Genomic DNA, 12,005 nt, shown 5'->3' with positions numbered 1-12,005 from the left:
TTTAATTTATATCCTGAACTTGCAGCCAGAGGCATCTGATCTGGAAAGTCCATTGCAGAGTTTACCAGGCTATACATTATTTTCATTACAATGCAATCCTTAAGTAGACTGCATTCCACTTAAAGGAATGGAGGAAGAAAGAGTAAGAACACAGCGAATACGAAATATAGGAAAAATGTTGCTGCTCATTACAATTTTCCATTTTTGTTGAAACGCAGCAGGAGAGAAAAGCCACAGGCTTCTCTACTGCTCTTGCATGCCAGGAGGGATTATGCAAACACTGCAACCACCCAAATCTTATTTAAATTATAGTCATTGTTCCTCCTTTAATGGTTATACTTTTGCCTGCTTTCACTCAAATATTGCTGCATCTTCCTTTCCACCAACATAGTCCCAGTGGGAGTCATCAACTCTTAATTATAGATGAACACATCTTTGAAAAATACCTATGAAAAAGTGGAAAAGAAAGCAAACTTTAAGTGCCATCTAGTGGCTGAACTAGAAAACATTAAATAGATAAAAAAAATTCCTAACGTGCAGTAGAGTAATACAACAGTAGCTGAGCTGAGGAAGTTGTGCCTAAATTCTCAACTACTAAACACCAAGTTAACACTCTGTGGGAGAGAAAGAACTAAAGATCAATAGTAGCAGTGATATTACTGCCATAATTTTAAAGTTTTGTCCAAAAGTGGAATGTTTGAGTGGTAGGAATTGTATAGGAATCCCGTGTTTCTTCAAAACCATCATCAGCTTATGATCCTCTGCCTTTCTAAGGACATAAAGATTATCACAAATATTGCAGCAGAAATAAAAAAATAGAACCCTCTCAGATATCAAAATAGAACTCAAACCATGGAGGTGACTCTGGGGCCAAGCATCACAACTTTCTTCCAAATTCACCTGGGGTGAAAGGCAAATTTTCTCTATCCCTGTTACCAGTCAAATCCATTTCTAAAAAAAAAAAAAAAAAGGAAGCAGATTGTTAATCAGTAATGCCCTTTTCCTTTCCTTGCATGAAAATGCTCTTTTCTCCTATAGATGAGAATTCCCAACAGATTACTTTTCACTTATAAAAATTTCATGTTTCATTTACACAGAGGATGTTAACAATATTGTTCTGCAAGTTTTAGGTAATTCCTCTTGCAGATTAGAGTAATTGAAGAGCAGTTTTTCCTGGATGTAGTCAGTGATAGTGGAGAACAGTCCAAAGTAATTTTTACTTAAAGTGATTTTCATTTTGTTACTTTAGAAATAGCTTTACATCTCTTCAGTTTCGTACCTGCAGCAAGTCCTGGGGATCACACCCCAGTGGCAGGCTCTGGAGACATGAATCTCTCCACACAGAAGTGAGCCCTGTGCACAGTTGGGTAACTTTCTGAAGTTATTTACTCGAGCGGAAGCATGTGCACTCTATGACACACTTGGGCAGTTTATCACTGAATTACAAAACTAATTTACAACTAGGTAACGTAGGTAGGACAGGTCTCAGATAAAGTAATGAAAAAGACTTTCCCAGTCCCCTCTCTCTTGCAGGATACCAAGATAATATACTTCTGTAACGTAGATGTTATAGGAAAATGAAATTGTGGGACTATAAATAAAAAGATGTAGATAGCTTGGTTTGAACCACAGAGTAGCAAATGCTATTTTAAGAAGCTTTACTCAGCCCCAGTACAAAGCTTCTAAAAGTTTCAAATGTGGGCCTTAATCTGCAGCAGCTGTATCACCTTAACAGCCCTCAGTACATTGGTAACTTGTTGCCTGGGTAGTAGTATTTGTCTTTCATAGATTTACTACTTCTATTGAAGCAAAGCAAACCCCAACTTTCTGACAGGAATTAACAGAATTCCTTACCCATGTGCAATGGCTTGGTGCACAGGGATAAGCTTAGTGTAGAGGTGAGCTTGAAAGCATTTCTCATTTCAGTAAACATTTCCAAGGTCCTACTGGGAAGGGCCTTGCAGCGATGTAAAACTCATGGCACACCTCTCCAGAGAAGTGTTGAGAAACAATGGAAAATAACTTCACCATATTGATTTTCAAAGTGCGCCTTCTCTGGTAATGACAGAACAGTTTTCATGTTGTCAAATTACAGCAGGCACGCATATATAAGTTTGTTTTTTTCCTCGTAAGTCTGAGATAGCTCTGGAGATTGTGCTTTTTTTAGCTAATGCTTATCTCAGAATCTGTAGTATTAGCATTATATTAAAAACCAGAAATCAGATCAGTTTCCATCAGGTGCAACAAATGAGTATCAGCAGAACTCCAACTTTTCCTTGTAGGCTGCTGTTCCAAGCAAGGTCATCTTGTAGCATCTTTTATAAAAAAGGACTTGCATCAGTGGAACCCCTGCTGGATTTTTGCTTTGGGAAGTGGAAACTAAAAATTGCAGCAAAACTTTCTCTTGCCTTACAGTCCAGCAAGAGGAAACAGCTTTTCACAAAAGGATTATAGATTTTAACACCTTTAAATAGCCTTTAAGCTCCTTTTTGGCAGGTTACAGAACTAAAGAAACTTTGTGTCAAGCTCAGCTTTCCCAGTTCATGTAGACTGCTTTGGTATGATGTGCTCCTTGCTTACAGTGCCCTTTTGCAGGGTGTGCCTGCTCCTGGTGGCCTGTCTAGGTGTACACATGCAAGTACAGCATTGTGATGAGGGGCAAGAACAGCAAACTGACTCAGCATATCATGCACTTAGAGGAAAAGTCTTCTGCCCTAGACAAAAATCAAACTACTTCTTGTTTCAGCACTGCCGAGTCAGTGTAATGCCTATCCCATGGCTGAAGGGATCTGAATGCTGTCTCACTGCTCTTTATTTTCCAGCTCCTTGCAGGGGTGGGCAGAATAAAATGCATAAAATGTGTAGTATTCACTAAAAAGTCCTAGACAAGACCATGAAACTAATACTGACAGGATGATCCTGAGCTGAAACTACCAAGCAGAAGAGCAGTATGAACATCAACCTACAAAGGGCACTCCTTTCCACTGCTAAAACTTAAAGCACAGTATCTCCTACCTGTGATCCTCCAGATAAGAAAATCCTAAAGTACATACAGCTGCAGGAAAAAAGAACTTTTCTAATTCTTCTATGTAAAGTGGAAAAATAATCACTTTTATTTCCTTTTTTGTTTCTTCTCTTCATATTCTTTCACCTAAAAGTTAGGGTCATTTAAAAAATTCTTCACACTTACTGGGTCAAGTTTAGGACAGATTCCAAAAGAATTCTCTCTTAACTGGACAAAAGTGAACTTAAAAAACCAAACTATGCACTGCTTCAATAATTAAGAATTTTTCTTCCGTACAGTAACATATTAATAAATTTGTAATTAATATTTCAACAGTGTATTTAATAGCTCTTATTTACTACATAGAAGTTACTTCCAGATTAATTGTGTTATTTAACTCAAACACTGTATTGCTTTTTCTTTTAATATAAGAGAGCTGAAAAATTGGTCACTTGAAGATCAGCTAAGGATCAAAGTCAGAACTTTAGCTTTGAGCAGAAACACAAGTATTTGGACAGGTTGTAGAGGATGCAATATTAAGTATCTTTTCTTATTCTGCTTTAAGGGTCAGAGTGGGAAGTCCTATCAATACCGTCACTGATGCTGTATGAAACAGGCTCAGTATGAAATCTTGAGCCATGTGGAGATAGCTTTCAGAAGTCTAACAAAAACTTGGCAGGGAAGAATCGGCTGTTGTACTTTAGGTGAGTAAAATAAAACAAATAATTAAGTTATTTTTTTATTTATTGCAGTATAACTGCCACATAAACAATGCATTCTTATTGCTGAGGACCAAACATCTGGAAAGAAAATACATCACCTAGTAACAAGGCAAGCCAGTCATGCACATTTCCTCATTATGCAGACAAATTCACTGGAGGACAGATACAGAGAAGTCTCAATAAAACCTGAAATATTTTTATGTACTCCAAAAACCCTAATTCTAACTCAGATGAGAATTTAGAAATAGCATAACAAAAAAATAGAAAGTGTATTCAAGTAATTTTCAGTTCTTTCCAGTAGAGCCAAAACCACCTTCACCACGTTCTGTATCATCCAGAGCCTGAAAGATATCAATTATGATAAACTGGTTTAGTGCCTTAACTTGCCTTTTATTTCTATACAAGAGATATTGTCTACCATTTACTTCTAACAAGACCTGTAATTAAGAAACTAAAAAAGTATGAGACACTTTAGAATATCTCTTGTACAAGGTTAAACAAACGCTTATGAGACAACCATTTCTAGTATATAGTGAGCTGTTTCTCAAAAACTCTGAAAACTTACCAATAAGAAAAAAGATCCAAGCGAGTATGTTCAGAAAATCAAGACTTTCATCCAGGTAGCACTGCTGCTATGCAGTTTTACCACTGAAAGCAATTTTAGCCAAGTTTTTATCTATACAATAAATTTAATCTTATATACAAGTATTTTTAATAATCACTGAAAAATGCAAAAACAAGTGTCTTTGGTAACTTACTTCAACTTCTTCTAGCTCAGGATAATAAATGCGTTCACAGATGAGCTGGGCAATTCTATCCCCCTTTTTAACTGCAGAGAAGTTAAAATATTGTTAGTTCCTTCAAAAAGTGAACAATGATTACAGATTTTAGACAATCCCTTTTCAAAAATATCAGAATAAAGAAAAAGTGAAAACACTTATTTGAAACTTAGCTAAACAGATGTTAACAGACCCAGAAAAATACAGGTTAAGATAAACTTTTGTTTGGTCCTTCTGAGGTGAATGTCAGCAGCTGTACCAGCTCAAGGCCTTTCCATTCATTCCTGCTGCCATACTTTGGCATTTTAAGTTCATTATGTACAAGTACTGCAGAGATGGAGAGACAGCTGTATGGATAACGTAGTTCCTTTTTCTGAACTAGACCCAGGAATCTAGGGAGGGGGAAAGGGAAACTGATAAAAGGAAAACAGTTTCTCACTAGTAACCAATCTGTCTCATAGAACTTCCATAAGCAGCTTGTGATGTGAAGATGCAGAAGAGGCCACCAAAGCACCTATCTTGTAACTGGGCACTAAAACGTAAAACTGCAAAAACTTAAAACTTTCTTTCAGAAAGACAGCATAATAAATGGAAAATCCTGTCTCTGTTACTCATGTTTCCCAGGATTCTGGAGTTTTTCTCGAATACTGCTCAGCTGATTTTTCTTTTCAGAGAAAGGTAGTAACTTAATACAAAGTTGCATTTCAGTACAGCTGGTTAATCTAAAGCTTAGCTAAGCAGGGATGTTTTGGTTTGCTTTTGTGGTGGTGTGGTGGTTTTTTGGGGGCGGATTTTTGCATGCTGCTTAATTTGCTATCAGCAGCATCTTTTCATGTTCCCTTGACAGGACATTATTAAGTATCTATGTTTTTCTTAACTAAGAAAAGTGTTCCCAGCTAGTTCTAGCTCTGCATAAACTTTTAAAGAAAAAGTTAAGTTTCTCATTCCCAGTCAGATGGCTGAAAATAGGCTCTGCCAGGCTAAACACTTACCTTCAAATGTCTCCTTGCCAAAGTTGAACAGTACCACACCAACATTTCCTCTGTAATCCTCATCAATAACACCAGCTGTCATGAGAAAGAATTTCAAGACATACCCAGTTAGTAAACGTCAGTGTATAACTAGATAAAGTTTAGATTAATAAATGATTCCATATCTCATAGTGACTTCCTTTATACTTCTGATGCAAAACTATATATGCAAATACTGAGATATCTAAAAATGCTAATCAGTCTTGCAAAAGGAACTGAAAAACACTATCACATGTCAAGAAGTGCTTTACCACCGTACTACTAATTTTAGTAGTAATACTCTTATCTAAAATCAAGACAGTTGGACCAAATTCAGGCTCCATTTGTTCTGCTAACTTCAGCTCTTTCAGTGTCAAACAGAAATCTGTTCTTAACTCTAATATTTCATTTGAGAGCTATGGATTTGCAGAGATACAAATCCTGTACCTCTGGCAAGGTATCAGAATCAGAGCTGTAAGGAAATGATTGTCATACAGCTATGTTCAAGTACCAAGACTATAACTCTTGTATTTTGTATGACTGTATTAATTACATAGCTCAGAAGATTAGCTACCAGTGCACATTAAAATAATTATTTTCTGCTTTAGTTTTTTTCTCTCAGATAGAGGAAATGTATTTCCAGTAGAAAACATGAATTTGGGCCTTCCTGTGGTCCCAAGTAAGTATTTTGAAGTCTACTTGCAGAAACAATTTAAATACTAAAATTAAATGCTATTCCAAGACATTCCTGAGCTTATACAAAGTACTACCATTAGAGACTACTAACGCCAGAAGAAACTGTAGCATGAGTGTACCTCGAAGTTTTTATGTTGAACCACAAAATGCACATTTAAGAATAAAAACCTATTTTAAAGTAGTTCCTTCAGCTTTTGAAAAACTTGTAGTGCATACGATCCATAGCTACTATGCAATCTCTGCATTAGTTCCAGTGTGGAAAAGGTATTTATACAGCTCTCTTACGTAATGTTTTTGGGTTACTCCAATGGCATTTCTGAACAGCTTCCTAATTAAGGTTAGTGCTAGTAACAGTGGGAGTATCTCCTGAGTTTTGAAAATGTAAAAAAAACATGCAATTCTCAAATTAACTTGCTGGTTAAAAAAGGGAGAAACCAGCATATATGTCATCCTTAATGCCTAAGCCAAAAAATAACTTCTATGGCAGGCATCCTGCCTACAGAAGGACGATACAATTATTATTTTAAAAAATCAGTAATCTTTTCTATAATTAAGCAAGTTTTAACATAATTATGATGACCTGTCTCTCTCAGATGTTACCCAGGTATCTCCTTTTGCTAGACTACCCAAGAAACCATCATTTATTTGCACATTACAGTGTGAAACTAAGGCACTTCTGTGATCAATATTTACTAAGTCTTAATAAAAAGAACAAAAAGCTTACCTCCAACATCAATGAAGTGCTTTGCAGCTAAACCAGAACGTGGTGCTATAAAAGAATTTCTTAAGTATTACAAGTTATTTCTTTTAAAAGATGGTATTTATAGGTTATATAGTGTGTTTGCACAGAGTTGTGGCAATGACAATTGCTTCTAGTCTTTTTAAAATAAATTTATTACAGGAATTACTGTAAGAGTTTACGTATCTATTAAACAGAACAACAGCTACAACAGGCTACAATAAAATTGCAATCTTTAAGAGATGAAACATATCTTTATTTGACCTGCAATTGCAGAGTAGCAATCTCCAAGGAAAGCAACCAGAGCCGACAAAGGCTGTGTAATCTTGGTTTATTTTCAATGACTCACTGCTTCAGCATCATCTCAAAAGAGTATTAGGTCAATGAAGTTATGAAGGAAAACAATATTTGGCAAGCAATTTCCTAGGCAGTATTATACACAGATAGATTATGTGTGGGGATTTGGGTTTTCACTTACCTTAGTCTACTGTGATGAGAAGCTAAAAGTTATATAATCTTCAAAACCTTCTTTGAGGTAAGAGAAATGCATGAGTTCTTTTACATTAAAGGACATGGCTAACTCTGATCATGTTCTTCCACTGGAATGGCTATTGCTTTTTTTTTTTTTTTTTTTAAGAATTTATACATAACTCAGATAAAGAATGCAAAAAAATAAACAGAATATCTTGTATAGGTTCTCTCAACTATTCTGTCACAATATGTAATCAAATACTACAACACTGGTCCTCTGGGGTTAATTTTAAACATGTAGGGATGCATTTTCTGTATGTCCATTACCTATTAGTATTTGTGATCTGAATTCTGAAACTGCAGAGAAATAATGAACTACTGCAGAGCCTATAAACTTGTAGGTAGAGTACAGGCATTTTTGCTGATCATCCTTTTGTCACTTGACATACAACAAAACCTCAAATGTATCTGACAACAGGTAACAGGAAAATCTCTATTACAAGATTTAGTAAATCCCACACTCACATGGCATCCCTTTCTTGTGTAGATTAATTCTGAAAGCTTGAGGCAGAATCTAAATGTGAAGATGGTGTCAAACCTGTTCTGGAATGACTCTGCAGCTTTTTCACAGCTGTGTACTCACCTACTCGGCCATAGCACCCAGAAGGAAGTGCTATTTGAATGTCTGTTTTTACCACAGCCTTTTCCATGGGTGGTATCACACAGTCATAGGCACTACATTAAAGAAAGAAACAGCAGTTTATAGAGGATACTTTTAAAGTTCCTTTACTGTAAACTTAAGGTACAAAATTACCCCGAATTAATCTGCCTGGGAATTTATACCACGAAATTTAAATACAGATTTGCAAAATTTAATGCAGATCATAAAACACAAGATGTTGCCATTCTGATGGTGGTAGTTTAAGATTCCAGAAGTGTCATTTGAACAGCACACTCCTGGCAACTGCCAGTTTGAAATGCTTTTTTAATTGATAAGATAGACAAAAAATACAAATTTAACTTTAAAGTAACCATTAGGTGAACATGGTTGTACATTTTTTGTGCAAAAGCAGAAACTTATGGATAATACAGTCTGATTAAGCTTTCTAAGATTAACTAGTTGTCATCAAAATTAATAATCTATTAAGTTAACTTTTAGGTGGCACTGTTTTTTTCTAAGCAGTCTGACAGTTCAGGATTCACATAATTATCCTGAGAACTCTGAACTACAGAGATTTTAAGAACTTGCTGAAGCTACCCAACTGGAAGCCTAATGAAAAGCACTGGTGGTAATACTTGTCATATTTTGACATTGATGAAGAACTGTTTTTTAAATACTGGGAAGCACTGAAAGAATTTCTATAAAACAGACTTTTTCCAGGTCTATCGTGCAACACTGGAAGAACAAAAACAAACCTGGTGAACTGAAAGGGATAAAAAGAAAAAAGGGTAAAGTATGGTGTAGTAAATCTTCAGGAAAGAAGTCAGAGAGATGAAGGAAGAAAAAGGCTGGTTATTCTACATAATACTACAAAAAGTAAGTTAAAAGTGGTGGCAGCCAAGTTCACTTGTTCAAAACTAGTGTCTTGATCACAGAAGCACTTAAGCAAACAACCACAAGCCCAGCTACAGATGTTCTGTACAGAGAATGAACATAGTGAAAGCCATTGAATAAGGGCCATTTTTAATTCAAACAAACCAAAACATAAGTCTGTATGTCAACTCAGGTAGTTTCCAGCTAGGAGCACTATCAAACTGCTACAACGCCCTTTGGCAGGCAGCAACCCTGGAGCCAAGAGGAAAGCAGAAAAGCACAAAAGCTGCCAAGGAGGGCCCAAGTGCACTACCATTTTTTCCTTTCAATAGGAACACAACCTGGCCAATGTGAGCATCAACAGCAAGTCTAGATGCTCTGTCAAGCCTGACCTTTAGCCAACGACTGGCTCTGTGCGTGATGAGATCAATGCTGTAACATGGCTGGACCCCAGATACCCGTAAGTAATCAGGGATGGAGGAGCAAAGGAGCTTAGGACTAGGTCAGCTCTGGCCTCCTCTCCCGCATGGCCAACGAGACTGTCCGGAGGCTCAGCTCGGCAAGAGGCCACAAGAGCCTTCTCAGCCGCCGGAGCCCCTGCCCAGGGTTCGCCGAGCGGGGCAGCATCGAGCGCGGGCTCCCGCCCCCGGTGCCGCACCCTCACCCTCCCTCACCTATACAGATCATAGCCCGCAGACCGCGCGGAGCCCCTGGAGGGGGCGAAGGCGTTCTCGGACAGCTTGGTGAAGCGGAGCCGCGTGGAGACCTCTCCAAGACCCGACCCCTTCTGCTTCTTGCTGGGGGACGGCTGCGGCACGGCTTCAGAGGCGGGCATGGCTGAGGGACCGGAAGAGACGCCGTGAGGGACGGCCATCCGCCCGCCGAAAACCCCGCCAAAACCCGGCGCGACCCACGGGGGCAGGAGCAGGGGGGGAAACCGGCCCGTCTGCGGCCTCTCCGCGTGCAGCGCAACCCCATTCCCCCCTCGGTGAGAATGGCCTAGCCCAACTCCTCCCGGGCGCCCCGCTCCCGCACTGAGAATCCCGCCCCGGGTGTGAGGCGGGGTTCGCCCATCGCCCCAAACCGCAGCCACTGCTTTGCAGCCGGGCGGCCCACGAGCTGCAGAGCGTGCCCGTGGGGCGGCTGGGGAGCGCCTATTCCCCCCAGAGCCCCCGAGGGCTGCGGGCTAGGCAGGGTGTGCTACCCCGAAACTCCTCCACCCCTCCTTACAGCGCCCGCAAGGGTGCCGGAGCCACCGGAGGCACCGGGCCAACATAGTGCCGCCGCCACCGTGTGGGAAGCGCGCCATGGACCGCTCGCCCGGCGCTTCCCGCCGGGGTCCGCATGGCTCGTGGGGCGCGGGCGGAGTTGCCGGTGCCCCGTTCTACCTCGGCCCGGGCTCTTCCTGCCGGGGCAACTCCTCGGGCATCAGCCCGGCCTGCGGCTCTCCTCGGGAAGCGGCGGCGGCGCTGCCGAGGGCTGGCGGTCGGACCCCGCGGGCCGCGCGGCGTTGCCGGGGGACGCGATTGCGGCTGCACGGGCGGGCGGGGCCGGGGCTGGCGCGGGGGGCCCTCAGGGGAGGCGCGGGGACGTCCTCGTTCCAGCATCGCACAGCCGGGGCGGCTGAGCACTGCGGGCTGCCCCGCGGCCTGCAAACAGCCGCTGTCCTCCCACAGTCACGGGCAGGTTGGAGCTGGGAGGGACCTCTGGAGGGCATCCAGTCTAGTCCTGCTGTTAAAGCGGATCTTAGAGCGCGTTGCGCACAGGCGGAGAGACTCCTTCAGAAATGGTCAGGCCGTGACAGAAGCGTTTGCTTTGTGAAAGGAGAACAATTCTTGACGATGCGGTGGATGGGAAGACTTGCCAGTGCTTGGCCTGCCCTGTTGTGTCGTGGAGCAGAAGACTTCTTATTTCACTGTCTTTAATACTCTCCACCCTCTTGCCATTCCATTTATGATGTAATTTCCCCTCTATTTTTCCTATATATATGTCTTTCTATCTACATATCTATATCTGTGTAGGATATATAGATGCATTTTACAGGACATACCTATATCCGTAGGAATAGGGAATTTCCTGAATTTCCCCTATGGCTCTCTGCTCTGGGCTGAAAAGACTATCCATTGGATTCATAGTTTCAAAACTGCCCCTTGGGAGGCTGAAGGAGGTATTTCACTCCACAAAATTGCTACAGACTTTTGGATTCTTCTGGCTGGTCTAGATTTTGTCAAACAACTGGTCTTTGTGATTTTTGTCTTAAACTCTTATGTGTGTGTGATTGTCTCTTTTTCTATGTTACATTTTCTAAATGCAGCCAGATGGCAGTGAAACCTTTGCTACACGTTGCAGTTCAGTTGTGAAAGGTATTTTTAAGAATGTCCCAATTTGTGCTTGCTTTTATTCATGTTCAGTCTTTTCAGTCTAAATAGTATGCACTGTTTGAAAGAGAATATGCATGTAACACAGACCCATGTGAAAAAAATACTTAAAATATTTTATGACTTTGATGTAAGCTATCCAAAAATTGAAGTTTATAGGAATTGGAGTTATCAATCTAATCAAAGTATCAAACTAACATCTAATTGTAAATGTTTATTTATTATAGAGGTTATGAGTGTGTCCTGCATTATAGTGTAGAAAAGGACCAATTTTATGAATGACCAGGCCTAGTGAGGCAGCCTGGGTTCTAAACTGTGCTTGAGGTAGCCTTTAACCCCATTAACAATAAAGAGGAGGACTCGCCCAGGAATACTACTAAGGAGAGAGGACTCAGCTGAGTCACGCTTGTTTTTTCCCAGATCTTTACAAGGGGAAACCCCCTCCCCCCCCCCCCCCCCCCCCAAGCCTTACGCTGGAATTCTAAAACCAAGTTTACCTTGGTTCTGGGAATGTGCTGCTAGCTCTGTGGATAGTCAGTAAACCTTCTTGCATTCCAGATTGATGATAAGTGCTGCTCTCCATCAGGCATTTCCTCCTGACTTTAAAAAACAGTACTAAGATAGACTGAAATCATCTGCCTTTTTCCCTGGACTGAGAGCAGGAGTGGAGGC

General features: G+C 40.6%; 1 protein-coding gene across 1 annotated transcript; it reads right to left on the bottom strand.

Annotated features, from left to right (window-relative positions):
- Nucleotides 1-3,647: 3,647 nt before the first annotated feature.
- On the bottom strand, nucleotides 3,648-10,445 carry DUT (deoxyuridine triphosphatase). Its single transcript, XM_062501335.1, has 7 exons — nucleotides 10,344-10,445; nucleotides 9,630-9,792; nucleotides 8,065-8,156; nucleotides 6,936-6,980; nucleotides 5,498-5,572; nucleotides 4,485-4,555; nucleotides 3,648-4,067 (listed from the first exon to the last, which is right to left on the bottom strand). Exons 2-7 carry the CDS (start codon nucleotides 9,788-9,790, stop codon nucleotides 4,011-4,013), a joined length of 501 nt encoding a protein of 166 aa, XP_062357319.1. The 5' UTR covers nucleotides 9,791-9,792; nucleotides 10,344-10,445; the 3' UTR covers nucleotides 3,648-4,010.
- Between the last annotated feature and the right edge of the window lie 1,560 nt (nucleotides 10,446-12,005).

The sequence above is a fragment of the Cinclus cinclus genome, chromosome 13 (genome assembly GCF_963662255.1).
Source record: "Cinclus cinclus chromosome 13, bCinCin1.1, whole genome shotgun sequence".
NCBI classification, from domain to species: Eukaryota; Metazoa; Chordata; class Aves; order Passeriformes; family Cinclidae; genus Cinclus; species Cinclus cinclus.
This window is presented reverse-complemented; position numbering and strand designations above follow the sequence as displayed.